Source organism: Hyperolius riggenbachi, chromosome 1 (genome assembly GCF_040937935.1).
Source record: "Hyperolius riggenbachi isolate aHypRig1 chromosome 1, aHypRig1.pri, whole genome shotgun sequence".
NCBI lineage: Eukaryota > Metazoa > Chordata > Amphibia > Anura > Hyperoliidae > Hyperolius > Hyperolius riggenbachi.
Window position 1 is genome coordinate 356520290 of NC_090646.1, and position 20348 is coordinate 356540637.

The 20348-nt window shown below is 40.8% G+C and overlaps 1 protein-coding gene across 2 annotated transcripts in view; it reads right to left on the reverse strand.

The window, feature by feature from the left end:
• NCAN (neurocan) overlaps positions 1 to 20348 on the reverse strand; it is a 316793-nt gene that overhangs the window by 152299 nt on the left and 144146 nt on the right. For both annotated transcript variants that reach the window (XM_068234189.1, XM_068234188.1), the window contains exon 4: positions 5959 to 6133. In XM_068234189.1, coding sequence (XP_068090290.1) covers positions 5959 to 6133 — 175 coding nt within the window. The remainder of the gene's footprint in view (positions 1 to 5958; positions 6134 to 20348) is intronic.

Here is a 20348-nt window from a genome sequence, read left to right on the forward strand (position 1 = left end):
CATTACAAGGTGCTGCTGCCCATGCGCCACCAGCTATTACGCTCAACAATAGCTGCATTAATTTGAAAAAAAAAAAAAATTGTAATTAATTTAGAGGTGTCCGGGTTGAAAACTGTGCTGTCCCAATTGTGTATTGGACACAAAGTGGGCTTCACGACCGCTGTCTGGAACCTCATGCTGTGTATTTACGGCCCTGGAACCACCGCTAGGAACCAGGGCCTATTATGTCTCGCTGCCTGCCCTCCTGCCTGCTGCCAGTCTGCTACACACTCAACCTCCTCACGCTGCCTGCTGCTGTATTTCCTCCTGCTGTCTGTGTCTCCACTGCCAGGGAACACATTACAAGGTGCTGCTGCCCATGCGTCAACAGCTATTACGCTCAAAAATAGCTGCATCCATTTGAAAAAAAAAATTGTAATTATTTAAGAGGTGTCCGGGTTCAAAACTGTGCTGCCCCAATTGTGTATTGGACACAATGTGGGCTTCAAGACCGCTGTCTGGAACCTCATGCTGTGTATTTACGGCCCTGGAACCACCACTAGGAATCAGGGCCTATTATGTCTCGCTGCCTGCCCTCCTGCCTGCTGTCAGTCTGCCACACACTCAACCTCCTCACGCTGCCTGCTGCTGTATTTCCTCCTGCTGTCTGTGTCTCCACTGCCAGGGAACACATTACAAGGCGCTGCTGCCCATGCGCCAACAGCTATTACGCTCAAAAATAGCTGCATCCATTTGAAAAAAAAAAAGTAATTATTTAAGAGGTGTCCGGGTTGAAAACTGTGCTGTCCCAATTGTGTATTGGACACAATGTGGGCTTCGCGACCGCTGTCTGGAACCTCATGCTGTGTATTTACGGCCCTGGAACCACCGCTAGGAACCAGGGCCTACTATGTCTCGCTGCCTGCCCTTCTGCCTGCTGCCAAATGCCAGTCTGCCACACACTTATCCTCCTCACGCTGCCTGCTGTTATATTTCCTCCTGCTGTCTGTGTGTTTCCACTGCCAGGGAACACATTACAAGGTGCTGCCGCCCATGCACCACCAGCTATTACTCTCAACAATAGCTGCAATAATTAAAAAAAAATGTAATTAATTTAGAGGTTTCCGGGTTTAAAACTGTGCTGTCCCAATTGTGTATTGGACACAATGTGGGCTTCATGACCGCTGTCTGGAACCTCATGCTGTGCATTTACGGCCCTGGAACCACCGCTAGGACCCAGGGCCTACTATGTCTCGCTGCCTGCCCTCCTGCCTGCTGCCAAATGCCAGTCTGCCACACAATTATCCTCCTCATGCTGCCTGCTGTTATATTTCCTCCTGCTGTCTGTGTGTTTCCACTGCCAGGGAACACATTACAAGGTGCTGCCGCCCATGCACCACCAGCTATTACGCTCAACAATAGCTGCAATAATTTAAAAAAAAATTGTAATTAATTTAGAGGTGTCCGGGTTGAAAACTGTGCTGTCCCAATTGTGTTTCGGACACAATGTGGGCTTCACGACCGCTGTCTGGAACCTCATGATGTTTATTTACGGCCCTGGAACCACCGCTAGGACCCAGGGCCTACTATGTCTCGCTGCCTGCCCTCCTGCCTGCTGCCAAATGCCAGTCTGCCACACACTTATCCTCCTCACGCTGCCTGCTGTTATATTTCCTTCTGCTGTCTGTGTGTTTCCACTGCCAGGGAACACATTACAAGGTGCTGCCGCCCATGCACCACCAGCTATTATGCTCAACAATAGCTGCAATAATAAAAAAAAAATGTAATTATTTTAGAGGTGTCCGAGTTGAAAACTGTGCTGTCCCAATTGTGTATTGGACACAATGTGGGCTTCACGACCGCTGTCTGGAACCTCATGATGTTCATTTACGGCCCTGGAACCACCGCTAGGACCCAGGGCCTACTATGTCTCGCTGCCTGCCCTCCTGCCTGCTGCCAAATGCCAGTCTGCCACACAAGTATCCTCCTCACGCTGCCTGCTGTTATATTTCCTCCTGCTGTCTGTGTGTTTCCACTGCCAGGGAACACATTACAAGGTGCTGCCGCCCATGCACCACCAGCTATTACGCTCAACAATAGCTGCAATAATTTAAAAACAAAAAACAAAAATTGTAATTAATTTAGAGGTGTCCGGGTTGAAAACTGTGCTGTCCCAATTGTGTATTGGACACAATGTGGGCTTCACGACCGCTGTCTGGAACCTCATGATGTTCATTTACGTCCCTGGAACCACCGCTAGGACCCAGGGCCTACTATGTCTCGCTGCCTGCCCTCCTGCCTGCTGCCAAATGCCAGTCTGCCACACACTTATCCTCCTCACGCTGCCTGCTGTTATATTTCCTCCTGCTGTGTGTGTGTTTTCACTGCCAGGGAACACATTACAAGGTGCTGCCGCCCATGCACCACCAGCTATTACGCTCAACAATAGCTGCAATAATTTAAAAACAAAAATTGTAATTAATTTAGAGGTGTCCGGGTTGAAAACTTTGCTGTCCCAATTGTGTATTGGACACAATGTGGGCTTCACGACCGCTGTCTGGAACCTCATGATGTTCATTTACGGCCCTGGTGGTACCACCGCTAGGAACCAGGGCCTATTATGTCAGTCACATCACACTGCCTGACACACATTACTCCTCCTCCTGTAGCTGCATTGAGCTTCTGCTGTCTGTGTGCTGCTACCACTGCCAGGGAGAACAGAAGAAGAACTATTTTCTGCTGCCACCTGCCCACCCACTCTCCTACCGAGTAACGACCGAATATTACCACACACTACAAATAGCTGCAAGCCTGCAACTACTTCCTCCTCCTGCTGATGTCTGTGTTTTACCACCGCCAGGGTACACAGAAAAAGGCACTATGGCTTTCAATGTTCGACTACCTACCTATTATGCCATCAACACAAATATAACTATGGTGTTATTAAAATAAAATATTTCCACAAATTAAGTAAAAAAAAATATTACAAAAGAAAGGAAAACCAAGACACATAGTATAATGATAGAGAAGAAGATGATGAAGAAGAAGAAGATGAAGAAGAATAAGATATAGAAGAAGATGAAGAAGATATAGAAGAAGAAGATATAGAAGAAGAAGATATAGAAGATATAGAAGAAGATGAAGAAGATATAGACGAAGAAGATATAGAAGAAGAAGATATAGAAGAAGATGATGAAGAAGAAGATATAGAAGAAGAAGATATAGAAGAAGATGATGAAGAAGAAGATATAGAAGAAGAAGATATAGAAGAAGATATAGAAGAAGATGAAGAAGAAGAAGATATAGAAGAAGAAGATATAGAAGAAGCTGAAGAAGATATAGAAGAAGAAGATATAGAAGAAGCTGAAGAAGATATAGAAGAAGAAGATATAGAAGAAGATGAAGAAGAAGAAGAAGAAGATATAGAAGAAGAAAATATAGAAGAAGAAGAAGATATAGAAGAAGAAGAAGATATAGAAGAAGAAGAAGAAGAAGAAGATATAGAAGAAGAAGATGAAGATGACGTAAATGAAGACTGTTACAACAACCATTTTGGACACACCTTCTCATGCAAACACTTTTCATGAAGTTAATTTACTATTTTTGATACCTTTTTTTATAACTACTACATCACCACATAATCACTTGATGTTTTTCTTCATAAAAAATGTGGTTTCATGCATCATTGACCTCCAATACAAGTTTTACAAGCTATTTGAGGCCAGCTCGAATATTTTACTCGAATACAGACTCGGATAGTGACGTCGGATATCCGAGGTCGAATCGGATATTCGATTACATCGGATATTGAAGTTAGAGTGAATTCGGATAGTTTACTATCCGAATTCGACCAAACTTGAATAGGATAATGAGGTATCCGAGCAACACTATTGCACGCATAAAATGTACAGTGTTGTAGGCATAAGATGTGCAGTGTTGCAGGCAGAAGATGTACAGTGTTGTAAGCATAAGATGTACAGTGTTGTAGGCATAAGATATACAGTGTTGTAGGCATAAGATGTACAGTGTTACAGACATAAGATGTACAGTGTTATAGACATAAGATGTATAGTGTTGTAAGCATAAGATGTACAGTGTTGTAGGTCATACGATGTACAGTGCTATAGGCATAATATGTACAGAGTTGTAGGCATAAGATGTTCAGTGTTATAGGCATAAGATATACAGTGTTGTACGCATAATATGTACAGTGTTGTAGGCATAAGATGTGCAGTGTTGCAGGCAGAAGATGTACAGTGTTGTAAGCATAAGATGTACAGTGTTGTAGGCATAAGATGTACAGTGTTACAGACATAAGATATACAGTGTTATAGACATAAGATGTATAGTGTTGTAAGCACAAGATGTACAGTGTTGTAGGTCATAAGATGTACAGTGCTATAGGCATAATATGTACAGAGTTGTAGGCATAAGATGTACAGTGTTATAAGCATAAGATATACAGTGTTGTACGCATAATATGTACAGTGTTGTAGGCATAAGATATACAGTGTTGTAGGCATAAGATGTACAGTGTTGTAGGCATAAGATATACACTGTTTTAGGCATAAGATGTACAGGGTTATAGACATAAGATGTACAGTGCTGTAAGCATAAGATGTACAGTGTTGTAGACATAAGATATACAGTGTTGCAGGCATAAGATATACAGTGTTGTAGGCATAAGATGTACAGTGTTATAGACATAAGATGTACAGTGTTATAGGCATAAGATGTACAGTGTTATAGACATAAGATGTACAGTGTTATAGGCATAATACAAGTTGTTCCTCCAAATGGAACACAAAGTTAAAAACCTCACATGTTATTACCTCACATGTTAAAAAAATACACTCCAGGAAATACAAGTTTAATAGTTACTGTATATCTTTGCTTTGTATACTATATGTTTTTAATGTCTATAAAAAATGAGAGCCTTTAAATTTACAAACCACTTGGAGGAACTTGCCTTTTGCTCATACTATATACTAACCTACAGGGTCCCAAATTGATTCTGCCTTATTGATTTACCTAGAAATTAAAAATGTTATCTCCATGGATTGCTGATTCCCATAGCACTTCATGGAATTGTCCTTTAGATGACTGATGTACATGACATGCTTCTTCCCCTTCTTCTTGATTATAATGCATTGATGCTTGCATGTAATTAAATGTAATTATATTTGAATACGTACCCTAGAGTATTAACAGTGCTTACTAAGTAATTTTTCACAGTAAGCCACTCACAGAAATATCTACAGAATTATTAAATCAACCTCCCTTTTTCAATAGTAGATTTGCATTGATTTGCAATGCACAATATTTTGAATATTGTACATTTGTACGTTTTGCAATAAATATGTTTAAAATACCATGCTATTGGCTCCTTTAGTTCCATTTCCAGTTGAGATGACAGTGCGGTCTTATTGGAGAGACAGCTGTCCAAACTCCTCCCCATCCCACCATTACCCACATGAGATAAGAAGGAGGCAGAAAGAAACAGTAGCCAGTATATGTGTGTGTAGAGATCATTTGACTCCACCTATCTTCTTCCTTATCAGAAAATGTAAACAACTAACTTGTGGTTAGAACGACAACACCACAACATACAGTAGCTGTAGTGCTGACTATTTTTAGATAATTAATTTCAGCACAGAAAGTTGGTGGATGAGATTATGTCCTCTGCTCTATGCTGGAGAAGCAACTTCCACTCTGCTGGCAAGAAGGGACTACAAGAGCCAGCCTCCAGGTATTTAAATTTATATGTATTGTAAAAAGTAGACATATACAATGCACATAACGTGCATTGCTAATTAATGCAAGTTAATATTATATGCAGTATAATTTGAGGCTTATTGATGACTTTAGAGAACACATGTATGCCTAAGTAGATAACAAGCTCATGCACTTGTCGCTAACGCTAAAGCCAATGGATGTCTGAAGATGTAAACTTTAAACCCCCTCTTCCCCCCCAAGTACCTCACAGTCCTGTCAGCCAGCCATCCCGCGTCACAGTTGTCCAAGCCATCCTCAAACGCGGCCTGCAGCTGCTCTGGGGAGGCAATGACACCGGAGTTCTCTTGACAGGATCGCACAGCTTCGGGAAAGGCCAAGGCATACCGATTACTGGCTGCCCGGTAATGAAACACCAGACCTACAGGAGAAAGTTAACGTTAGAGCTCAGCATGCAGCAATATCTTTCTCACAGTGTGCTTGTTTTAAAATACATGCCTCATACCAAAACTTCCAAATGAGCAGAGAAAAATAGTGATGACATTAGAGTTTTGCTACCGTGTATCTCTAGACCACAGAGGGAAGTATGAAAAGATTTCATTTGTAAGTCTCTTTGAAGTGTGCATAAAAATATATTGGGATTCAAACACACGAGTATGAGTCAAGTGCATGCGGTACGTTCGTTCCAGGCGAGCATCACTGCGGATGAATATGCTATGAAGATCAGGAACACTGCTCAAAACACTGCTCAATAGAGCTTGCGTAGAAACTGAGAATCTACTGATTGCTTATTGTATTCTTGTATATAAAGCCTTTGCAAGGTTATTAGTTAGTGCTTATATTCATAGTTGCAGTAAAAAAAATAATATACGTTTTCAGAGCAGTTCAGCCCACAGTACTGCAATTTCAAGCATACTACAGAGGTGCATATGAAACATGTTCATGCTCTCTCCCTAGCCTGATTACCAATAGCATATTATTATTACTAGTATGATTTTTTTGTATTCTTCAGGCAGGGAACACACTTGTCTTTCAGTTTTCAGCGCGCGTTTTCCTGCATACTTTTTCTCCACACCAAGTGTGTCTCTATGCAGGAAAACGCGCGCGTTTTTTCATAGCAGCTGATGTAATTGATACAAAAAAACTGACAAAATGTGCAGAGTCATGATGCAGAATGTCAGTTTTTTTTCTGCGCGCGAACAAAATATTAAGTGTGTACTAGCCCATTGATTAACATGAGTTCTCAGTTTTTCTGTGCAGAAAACGTGTACGAAAACAGTCAAGTGTGTTCCCTGCCTCAACTTAACTATGGCTAAAAATATAGATGCTTTCATAACAATATACCATGCAGGGCTGTAACTACAAACCATGGGTTCCACTTGCAAAATTTTCATGGGGCCCCCTACCTAAGTTACACCCCTCATCGATGTTAACATCCCCCCCCCCCCCTCCCCGAACCCACAAATGCAGTAAGTGTTAAAGGGAATCTGAAGTGGAAATATACTTATGATATAATGATTTGTATGTGTAGTACAGCTTATAAATAGAACATTAGCAGCAAAGATATGACTCTAATATTGTTTCCAGTACAAGAAGAGTTAAGAAACTTCAGTGTTATCTATGCAAAAGAGCCATTCTAAGCTCCACGACCCAATTTGGGTCCGCTACAGTTCTGTTTTCTGAAGCACTTATCTCCACCTGTCTCTCACTGTTTCTTGTTTATTTAAGGTTTTTCTGCCAGGAAGTTCAAAAGGTCATTAGCTCTACTCTGTTTCATCATTTAAAATACAGAAGGTAATTTGTGAACTGCAAATATTAGAGAAAAACAGCTACGGTATATAACTGAAAATAAAAATCTGAGAGTCTTTTCTTTGCTACTAATGTTCCATTAATTATCCGTACTACACATACATATTATTAAATAATACTTTTTTTTGCTTCAGTGTCACTTTAATACCCAGACATCCTGTTTGGGGTGGTGAGAGGGGGATGCACAGCTTTCTTCAGCATCTACACATCTACTGTTATTATTACTAGTATGAATTTTTTGTGTTTTTCATTTTATCTATGGCTAAAAATATAAATGCTTTCATAATAATATACTAAGGTTATATTATTAGGTCTTTATTAGGTGTAGTAATGAAATACTGGCTGTGGGATCCAAAAAGCATATCCTGTTATTTTAATGGCAGTTGTATGGTATACACATTCACACATATTTTGTTTTTTTATTCAGTCTGAATTCTACATTTTACTGCAGTGATACCTGGCACCATCTCTGCTAATTCCTGTGTCAAATGCTAAAAATAATAAATAAATATTAAAAAACAAAACGAGTTTAGGTATTTAAAGGTTAAATGAATAATGCGGTTCCTGAGACCCAAAAGTGACGCAATAGAGAATCAAAACGAATGCAGCAGCCTCCTCACTCAACATTTACTTCAACTAGTTTAGATCCCATTCTACAGATTGGATGTGTTCCAGTTTATTTACTATAAGCCGATAACCTATACTTTTTTCCCCTCAAGGTTTTCAGCAGTTATATATCCTACAAGTTCTCTCTTCAGAACACTTAGACTTTGGACTTAACATACGAGGATTTAAACTTTAAGATACCTTAGTATTGAGGGACGTTTGTCTAAGGCCTCGTTCACATCTGCTGCGCTGAGAAACATGGGAAAGCGCATGGTAAAAAATGCATGCACTTGTGCGTGCTTTAGTGCGCGCTTCTGTGCGTTGCGCTGCGCTTCTTTAAAGCATGCTTTGCTTATTGTAGCAGTAGCAGTTGTCAGTAAAGCTTTGTTTTTATATGTAAATGTATCTTTTTTTCCAATTAGGGTCAAAAAACGCATGCGCTTCTATGCGCTTGTACGCGCTTCTATGCGCTAAAAAAAGCGCACCCATTCACTTTCATTGATGTGCGCTTTACATCAGAAATGCATGCAACCCTATGTTTTTGTAACACTGCTCAGCGCAGCGCATAGATGTGAACCAGCTACATTTAATTACATGGGAAAATCAATACCTCGCTGAACGCACAGGGCAGTGCGCTGTGAAAAGCGCATAGAAACGTCCCTGGTATGAACGAGGCCTGAGTCCGGTAAGCCAGAATGAAGAGATGATGTGAGCGTACTCTCAAATTGTTCTAGATCTGAAACCTTGTATGTATTTTGTTTGTGTTACTGTTGACCGCTTTCTTAATCTTAATAAACATTGTGTTACCAAAAAAAAAAGGAATGCAGCAGCCTCAACTGTTATTTTTAACATGGTTTAGAGCAGGGCTGCCCAATAGGTCGATCGCAATCTACCGGTAGATCGCGACCGCCTGATTGGTAGATCGCGGCCTCATGGCCGCGCCCCATTGAATTGTGCGGCCAGCAGCTCTAGAACGTGGCCTGTCAGATTCTGCTGCTGGCCGCTGATCTCACGGGAAGAGAGGCGCAGCTGAGAGGCCAGGGGCGGCTCTGCCATGATGCATTGTTATGGCTGGGGGCGTGGCGCTGGAAGCAAAACTTCCTCCTGAGCGCACACAGCCCGCGCCCAGAGCCTCCCTCAGCCGCCGAAATGGCTTATCTGCCCTGCAGGCAGCTGCGGCTGAGGGGGTGAAGACCAGGAGGCCACCGCTGGAGCTGAAGGGAGGCAAGTTGCGTGCGGGCTCCTATACCCAGCTATCCTATACTAAGGGCACATATACCCGGCTAACCTATACAAAGGGTACATATACCCGGCTAACCTATTCTAAGGGCACATATACCCGGCTAACCTATTCCAAGGGCACATATACCTGGCTAACCTATTCCAAAGGCACATATACCTGGCTAACCTATTCCAAGGGCACATATACCTGGCTAACCTATTCCAAGGGCACATATGCCTGGCTAACCTATTCTAAGGGCACATATACCTGGCTAACCTATTCCAAGGGCACATATACCTGGCTAACCTATACAAAGGGCACATATACCTGGCTAACCTATTCCAAGGGCACATATACCTGACTAACCTATTCCAAGGGCACATATGCCTGGCTAACCTATTCTAAGGGCACATATACCTGGCTAACCTATACAAAGGGTACATATACCCGGCTAACCTATTCTAAGGGCACATATACCTGGCTAACCTATTCCAAGGGCACATATACCTGGCTAACCTATTCCAAGGGCACATATACCTGGCTAACCTATTCCAAGGGCACATATGCCTGGCTAACCTATTCCAAGGGCACATATACCTGGCTAACCTATTCCAAGGGCACATATACCTGGCTAACCTATACAAAGGGCACATATACCTGGCTAACCTATTCCAAGGGCACATATACCTGACTAACCTATTCCAAGGGCACATATGCCTGGCTAACCTATTCTAAGGGCACATATACCTGGCTAACCTATACAAAGGGCACATATACCTGGCTAACCTATTCCAAGGGCACATATACCTGGCTAACCTATTCCAAGGGCACATATGCCTGGCTAACCTATTCTAAGGGCACATATACCTGGCAAACCTATACAAAGGGAACATATACCTGGCTAACCTATTCCAAGGGCACATATACCTGACTAACCTATTCCAAGGGCACATATGCCTGGCTAACCTATTCTAAGGGCACATATACCTGGCTAACCTATACAAAGGGCACATATACCTGGCTAACCTATTCCAAGGGCACATATACCTGGCTAACCTATTCCAAGGGCACATATGCCTGGCTAACCTATTCTAAGGGCACATATACCTGGCTAACCTATACAAAGGGCACATATACCTGGCTAACCTATTCCAAGGGCACATATACCTGGCTAACCTATTCCAAGGGCACATATGCCTGGCTAACCTATTCTAAGGGCACATATACCTGGCTAACCTATACAAAGGGCACATATACCTGGCTAACCTATTCCAAGGGCACATATACCTGGCTAACCTATTCCAAGGGCACATATACCTGGCTAACCTATACAAAGGGCACATATACCTGGCTAACCTATTCCAAGGGCACATATGCCTGGCTAACTTATTCTAAGGGCACATATACCTGGCTAACTTATTCTAAGGGCACATATACCTGGCTAACCTATTCCAAGGGCACATATGCCTGGCTAACCTATACAAAGGGCACATATACCTATGATAATCATTAGGGAAAGTGTTTTACCTAGTAATAACAAGCGTATTAAAAAACAGATTTATTCAGAAATGCCTTCCTGATGTACATGTAATGTATTATTATCAAGCTACATTACTTTATTGTGTTGTAAGAGGTTTATGTGAGACCAAGCTGTTATATTTTACAAATGCTAATTCTCTCAATAAAAATATTTTGACAAAGAACTAAGTAAAACCTCTCATTGTCATGCTCTGATGTCCACAATAAGGCTGATTGGCTAGAGCAACCTCTATTGCTGGCACAAACTGAACAATATGGTTGATCAATTCATTTTTGATCTGAAATGACCATATTAGCAAGAGCTATAATGTTATCTTTTTATCCACAGATTACAAACAATTGTTGTCTGTAAATGTGACTGCATGCTGTGCTTTCACCGCAATCAATGTGAAAACCCTATAGGAATATCATTACATCGCAGTCGCACTGAGATGCGATAGTATTGTCCGTTGTGATGTAATTCAACAGACACAGTGTGAATTGGCCCTTAGGCCCAGTTTACACTTAATCAGTTGCTCTCAGTTATAACTGAAAGGAAAACTGATTTTCAAAGTAAGTCCCATGTTTTCCTATGGCACCTTTCACACTTAGCGCGTTTTGACTGAAATCTTTTTCGCAATGCACTGCTATGGAAAAGCACTGTGGCGTAGTGGTTAGCGCTCTTGCCTTGCATCGCTGGGTCCCTGGTTCGAATCCCAGGGAGGTCAACATCTGCAAGGAGTTTGTATGTTCTCCCCGTGTCTGAGTGGGTTTCCTCCGGGTACTCCGGTTTCCTCCCACATCCCAAAAAACATACAGATACGTTGATTGTCTTCCCCCTAAAAATTGTCCCTAGACTACAATACATACACTACACAATATAGACATATGACTATGGTAGGGACTAGATTGTAAGCTCCTCCAATGGACAGTTAGTGAAAAGACTATATATACTCTGTACAGCGCTGAGGAAGATGTCGACGCTATATAAATAATAATAATAATAATGGAGAAGAAAAAAAAACGTGCACCAACTGATTCAGTGTAAACGGGGCCTAATAGATGGGTTCTAGTTAAAGAATGTATTTTTAAAGAATCATACACATTACTTTGCAATTGGTCACTTTCTGAATGACTTTAAGGAAAATCTATCAAATGGTCACCCCAGCATAAAAATAGGTGCTGATTAAGCAGTCTAAAGGCACGGCTTGCTGTGATCCATCTGATGACATACATTGGACAACGGCTGCTCATACCTGCTGTCTTCATGCATATTTCAAAAGACACACAAATACTTGAAAAATAAATTGTTCCAAAAAATGTTGAGATATCGCAGGGACAAGTGTGTGCCCCTCTGAAAGACAAAAATTCAATCTGATTTAAAATCTGTTATTTTCTATGTAGTGAAGAAGTACCCAAGTAGTGTTGGTTTTCAATTTCAGAACATTGTTGCAAATTCACCCAAACACCACACTTCAGTACCATTCAGCTCTGAAACTGCGGACAGAATCAAACATTTACACTGTAGTGTGTTGCCCGCTCATATTAACTACAACACATATACTGTAAGCAATTTTTCTTCATGATAGTTAAACTAATTCTAACTCCAGTAATGTAATTTAAGTCATTTTAGTTCATGGACCTCAGAAAATGCTATAATATATTGTTTAGCTCACATCAGTTGTAATCGTTATTCCTCCTTTCAGTTCCCTGCTGTGAATTGAAATAGATGAAATATACCTTTACTGAACAACAAATATCAGAACCTCTGGTAGAAAAAAATAATGTGCTTGATCATTTCCAGTTTACCTGCTGAGCCCGTCAGTATGGCTTACTGCACTGCAACAAGATGAATTGGAATTTCAGTGCTGAAACATCTAGCATCTAGCCTTTATGAGTTGGCACTGCTAAAAGGTATGAGGCAACACACTTACAAGCTAACTTGGGCAAGGGTAATTTAAAGTATAAAAGGCATAATTGCAAGACACAGCTATTTGATACCTGTGCAACATGCTGTACCTTACAAAATTTACAAGGCAGCTATAAACAGTGAAAGTGGTCATAGTTAGACAAAAGCTGAGAACACACTAGGCATTAATTTGCACAACATGCACATAAACAGTAGTGCTCAATTCGACTAAACACCAAATGATGACTACGGAGTGGGAAGGGGGAGTCAGAGGAGTACCAAGGGTAAGGCACTAACCTTTCCAAGTGCACGTGCACCCCAACATTATTTAGCTCGCAGTGTTTAGGTGGCCATACATCACAGTTATGGCAAGATCGACCATTAGATAGATCCCTCTCTGATCCAATCTGATCAGAGAGGTATCTATTGCCTGTTCACACACAGTGATTTCCAACTGATTTTTGCATGAAATCTACTGGAAAGCATACTACTGCCGATGGCTGGCCGCTCCCCAAGTGCAATGTAAACAACCGCCCCATCCCCATGCTCAGTGTTGAATAGAAACTCCAGTGAAGCTAACATAATGAACAAAAGTGTATAATTTTTACAATAATTATGTATAAATGATTTAGTCAGTGTTTGCCCTTTGTAAAATACTTCCTCAGTAGTTACGTATTATACCGTCCAGCACATTTGGGAGCCTCCTGTTAAAAATATATTTACTTTTCTTGCAAGGTTGAACCATCTTTAGAAAGCTGAATGTCTTGGCTTTCATTTGTACCAGGCCCCAAGTCGGTATGACACACGGGTTCTGAATAAGTGGGTGCTGAAGGAGGGGTGCCCCCTACACTTGGCTGTCGCCGTTACTATTAGAAGCCTCCGATCTCTATATTGGGCGGCTGGAGGCTGGCCCCTTCTTGCCTGCAGAAACGAATCACAGTGACCGCGGCAGCACCAACTCAGAAATTGTTAAATGTAGTGATAGATCTGTTTCCAGGGACCTGGGCAGGTAATATACTTGCAGAAACAGAACAGCATTCTGCACGGCAACCCTATGCAGAACAGAGCAGAGCGCAGGAGACAATGGGGGTGGGATACAGGAGGAGCTGGAGTCAACAAGTCTGAGGACAAGACGGGGGATGATAAACAGGAGCAGGAGTTCATCAATTATTAACCTGACTGGCACTGACTAACCCCAGGTGAGAAATTATTAAGGAGAGATATCATTTGTGAATGAACTTTGCTGTGTCAGGTTAGCTATAAACAGTAGGATAAACCTAGCAGGTTAAGTGTATAGTATGGTGTGACAAGTAGCATATTGAAGAGCCATCAGCGAAGGACTGGCCTCATGCACACAGTGCTTTATATAGTGTGCACAGATCGAATTATTGAGTTATGATTAAAACATAAGAATGGATTCCAATATGGCCCAAAAGGGATATATTGGACAGCTGTCATCACACAGGTTTTTCTTAGTTTTTTTTTCCCAGGAGTTCGGTTTTATTGCCTTTAGGTAGTAGATTTGCATTTTAACAGCAGTGCTTAAGAATATTAAAAGCTGTATCCACTCCTCTGATCATCTGTCCATCCATTTGTATTGTGCCCATTGCAGTACTGTGACAATGTTGGCTAAGCAGTGGTTTCATCCAGGAACACAATGAAAACTAAGTTTAGGCTCAGACAAAAGCCCAGGTTGGGGTTCAGGAGGAACTTAGAGGGAAGGAGATGAGGCTAGAGGTGAGGTTCAAGCTGGAGTTGTTGGGTGGTAGCTGTCAGGAAAAGATTAAATCAAGTATTTTAATTTTTCAAGGACAAAAAGATGCATGTACAGGCAATGCATGTAACAGCATTGTCATATTATGCTCAAAGGGGTTATACCACTTTAGCACAGAAATCTACACAACATATATCATCAATACAAGTCAATCAAAATTGAATGCTGTTAAATACTATCTTTTAACTTCAGTCTACAACTGATCTGATTGGAACATATCTAGGCAGTCATCACCATGTCATGACAGTACAAGTGATAATCATATCCAATTACTGCAACAGGTAGAACAGCAGCAAACTAGGTCAAAAGGAAAAAAGACCACTAGACAGCAAAAGTAGTGGGGCCCACTGCAAACTCTAGGTCATAGACCAAGGCAAATGTTAAAATACAGCCAGACTCAAAAGGCGTTTTTTAATTACAGTAGTCATACTGAGGACAAATTGTAGGCCATGTGTTTCTGTAAGCGGTGGATCAGCAGATGGCCAAAATGGAGGAATTTGAGAATAACTGCTCTTCTCTGTCATATGAAACATCACCATAGATTGCATCGGTAGCAGTATAAACTCAAGCCAACAGGACAGAGGCCTCCATTTCGACTCTTCCTCTGATTCTACCTACAATCTTTTCACCCTACTCCCAAAGTGTAGCAAATACGGTAGTTTCAGAGCTACTTACACACACACACGCACGCACGCACGCACGCACACACACACACATATATATTGTAAATAAAATTGGCTTGTTTTATATTTCTGGCATATTTTGTCACATTCAACAAACTACTTGTAAAAAGAGAAAACAAACAAAAAAAAGGTACGGTAGTTATAATGCTTTTCCACAGCTTTGACATATTTCAGTGAAATACAATCAAAGAAATTTACTGTAAAAATAATTTTTCCTGACAACACTCTCTATGTGTTGTATACTTTCACTGGTCCGGAATATTTAAAGTGGCACTAAAGTGAAAAAAAAAAACTTATGATATAATAATTTGTATACGTTGCACTGATAATTAACCATTTCAGCCCACGGGGATTTTTCACCTTATGCATCAGAGCAATTTTCACCTCCCATTCATTCGCTAATAACTTTATCACTACTTATCACAGTTTATTGATCTACATCTTGTTTTTTCCACCACTAATTAGGCTTTCTTTGGGTGGTACATTTTGCTAAGAATTATTTTTTTATAAATGCATTTTAACAGGATCAATAAGAAAAAATTTGAAAAAATTCATTATTTCTCAGTTTTTGGCCACTATAGCTTTAAAATAATCTACGCTACCATAACTAAAACCTATATATTTTATTTGCCCGTTTGTCTCGGTTATGACACCATTGAAATTTTGTCCCTATCACAATGTATGGCGCCAATATTTTATTTGGAAATAAAGGTGCATTTTTTCCGTTTTGTGTCCATCACTATTTACAAGCTTATAGTTTTAAAAATGTTCATAGTATACCCCCTTTAAATGCATATTTAAAAAGTTCACACCCTTAGGTAACTATTTATGTCTTTTTCTTTTTTTTTTTTCTATTGCAATTTTTTTTTTCCGTTAAAAAATTTATTTGGGTAATATTTTGGTGTGGGAAATAAACAGTTATTTTTTAATATTATTATATGTGTAAATTGTAATGTAAAAAATATGTTGATGTAATTTTACTATTTGGCCACAAGATGGCCACCTTGAATTTTTTTTTTCTCCTTGTGTTTCTCACTAACCGGAAGCACAAGGATGGCGCGGAAGATTTTATGTGCAGAAAGACTGAAGCCTCTTCAGAAAGACTGAAGCGCTTCAGTTTTTCTGCTGGGGACACGGATCAGTGATCGGGAACCATGTTCCCGTTCACTGATCCCAGGGCTGCAGGGGGACAGTACGGGGGCGCACCCACGATCGTGCGCGGGAGCTCGCAGAAGTGTGGCACCGCAGCAGAGCAGCCGCCCGGACGTGAGCTTCACGTCCGGGCGGCAGAAATGGTTAATAGAACATTAGTAGCAAAGAAAATAGTCTCATATTTAAATGTTTAGATATATAGCTTTTTTTTATAACATTGCATAATTCTGTAATATTTGCAATCACAAGCCACACTCTGTATTTTAAACTATAAAACAAGCAGAGCTAATGACCCTTTCAACTTCCCTGCAGCAAAAAATTTATCTAAATCTGTCTCTGATTGTTTCTTTGATGTATAATTGCTCCAGAAAACAGCGACCCAAGTTGGGTCTGAGAGCTCCGAGAGGCTCTTTTACATAGATGACAACTGAAGTTTCTTAACTCTTCCTATACTGGAAACAATACTAGAAACAATATTAGACTCATAAGAAATGTTCTATTTCTTATCTGTACCACACATACAAATCATTATCTCATACGTTTATTTTCACTTCAGATTCCTTTTAATCAAAGAAGCATAGTAAAGGCAACCTATTTCAAAAAGCATTGGCTTGTTTCACAACACTGGCTATGCTTGATCAGAGAAGCACACATACTTGAATTTTCGGGCTTGTATCACATCATGTGTGATACTTGTTCTACAGTACTGGCATGTTTTGTAAAAGAAGCATAATGAAGGCAGTTATTATACAAAATAAAGCCTTCATTGAGAACTCTGACAATATTTTTTATTACAGAAGTATCCAATGAGCTACTTTTAAAATTAATAGATACATTAAATTTGAGCTTGTTTCAATGTACTATTTTATCAGAGATGTAAAACAATGGTAGCTTGGTTAACAACTTTTTTTTTTACAAAATGTTTTGTCAGTGAAACACACAAGGAGCTACTTAAAGAGGAACTCCAGTGAAAATAATGTAATAAAAAAGTGCTTTACTTTTATAATAATTATGTATAAAGGATTTAGTCAGTGTTTGCCCATTGTAAAAGCTTTCCTCTCCCTAATTTACATTATGACATTTATCACATGGTGCCATTTTTACTGCTGGCAGGTGATGTCACTGGAAGGAGATGCTGCTTGCTTTTTTGGCACTATGTCACAATGTAACAAGTTTCACAGACAGGAAACTGCCAGGACCATGGTCCTCAAAGTTTCTTGGGGGGGGGGGGGGGTTTCACCACAATTTCAGCCATTCAGAGCCCCCTGTTGATCCATTGTGAAAAGGAATAGATTTCTCGTGGGAAAGGGGGTATCAGCTACTGATTGGGATGAAGTTCAATTCTTGGTCACAGTTTCTCTTTAAGCTGTAATTCAAAAAGAATGCACTGATTGACTGTTGCACTGACCTAGATATATTTTTAATTGGCATTATGGTAGTTAGATACTTGATAAATATAATTTTTGGAGGCTTTGTCATGCTAACATATTTGATCAACTAATTTCATAACAAGCTTATGTTTCTAAAGTATATATTTTCTGGGGGCAATGTTGCTCTAGGGTCTAAATCTGAGGTAAAAAAAATTACATGGACAGGCAATGGAATAATAATAATAATAAATCTTATCAAATAATTTAGCTTCGGGTTGGCTTGCACTAGTGGTAGAATTTTGCCTCCAGAAGAATAATACAAATAGACAACCTATCACTCTTAATCATGGCTACAGTTCAAAAATCCATCCAAATTGAGCAATATTTGCTTAAAGAGACTCAGAAGTCTCCAGAAAATTAGGTTTTTACTTTAAAAACCTCATTAACATTAATGTCCCTCTTAAAACACTGCAGAACCGCTGCTGAAAACCCCCTCAATCACCCCAAACTCACGGGGGTACAGGGCAGGCAAAATCCACAACTTTCTTGGTCGTGGATTTTGCTGCCGCCTCTATGCGCATCAATCAGCGCATATCTCCACCTCTCCCCCGCCCCTCTCAGTGAAGGAAGACTGAGAGGGGCGGGGGAGAGGCGGCGATCCGGGCTGATTGACGTGCATAGAGGCAGAGCTGCGCTGCCTCTATGCCGAAGGAGCCCCCGTGAGTTTGGGGTGATTGAGGGGGTTTTCAGCAGCGGTTCTGCAGCGTTTTAAGAGGGGCATTAATGTTAATGAGGTTTTTAAAGTAAAAACCTCATTTTCTGGAAACTTCAGAGTCTCTTTAAAGTGGACCTGAACTCTTGCACAGGACAGAAGTAAAACAGAGAGAAATGCATCCAGTATGTATTTATAGATCCCTCAGCTTTGCCAGCTGACTGCCACAGCAGAGAGTCTAATTTGAAAGCACAGGTTGTTAAAAATATGTCTGCTTCCATGAAAGCAGGAAGTGGGCACACTGCAGATTTATTGCAGGATTTGTATCAGCTGTAACAAATGAATGTTTTTTTTAAAAGGTTATTATGCTCTTGTGTATGTTTTAGAGCAGAGAAGATGTTCTGAGTTCAGGTCTGCTTTATTTACCTATGAAGGTATGACATGACACCTATGGAAGTGGTGTCAAAGGCCTTAGGCTTGTGTATCTTCTCAATAGTCTTGCATCTTATTTTCACTTGTGATTGTGTCACATTGCTTTATATAACAAGTCCTTTCAAAGCTTTGGTCTAGTTTCTCTGAGATAAAAAATACAATTCCTGCTTAAAGCCGTTTGGACAAACCTCTGATAAGGTGCAATGATAAGCATCCTACAAAGGCACCTTTAATCATATCAAAACTACACTTGAAAATTGATGAACTGAGGATTGAAGATTTCAGACTAGAAGTTTTGCCTTTCAAAAAAATATATTTTTTTTTAAACAGAAGAAAATAAATTACAAACAGGATATCTGTTCGGATTTACAGCCGACACTGTCTGCATATAAATTGTATCCAGTAAACATCTCAGACATAGTCTGATATCCATAATCTCTGTCTTTTAAGCGTGATGGCTTACCTGGGCGGTTTGCTTTACGAGTTATTGATTACTCCTGAAAAACAACAACATGCTGTTGTCTGGCAGCAATGTCAACATATGATTAAATATAACAATGCACTATTGCACTATCAGATTGGAAATGTACAGGTGGCCATACACCTAACGATGATGGGTAGATTCAACCAAGAGACAAATCTCTCTTTTAATTGAATCTGATCAGAGAGAGATCTGTCAGTTGCACATACACGGCAGGCCGATTCCTGATCAATATCATGCTGAAATCCACCTAGAATTGGCTTTGTGACGCCGCATCTGACCGCCTCGGTGCCCCGGCCCTATCCTCCTAATGTCCCCAGTGCATGTTATACATTACTTGTCCATGACTTCCGCTTGTACCCCACTGCTTTCAGGATTCTCCATACACGCGCGCCACGTGGTTACCTAGTAACGTGGTCACGTGTGTGACATCTGACATCACACACACTCCTGTATGAACAGCAAAAGTGCATCCGGAGCCTGGGTCACAAGCGGAGGAGGTGGAAAATAATGTATAACATGCACTGGGCATTGGGGGAGACTGACTTAACGTTAGAGAGGGTCAGCACCGGGGGTTTCATTGCGTTCATCGATTGTTTTGAAATTACCGCCGCGCACCCGATCGAGCAAGTCGGCCTAACATCTTGCAGCATGCGCGATCAACTAAGCGACCAATTTCTGGACTGAAATCGGTTGCAACCCCGCCAACCAGGGTTTTAGAACAGACAGCTTTACAGATGAATGGAGACAAACACTGAGCCACGGGAGATGCAGTAAGTCTATGAGCACCTCCCAACACACACAGGGTGCCAATTACAAAATCCATTTAGAACTAAGCTATCCTTTAAAGGGGTTCTGTGGTATTGTAAAAATCAAACGAGCTGACACTTACCGGGGGCTTCTATCAGGCCCCTGCAGCGGTAATGTCCCACTCCGTCCTCTTCCGATGCGCCATTCCCTGCTGCCGG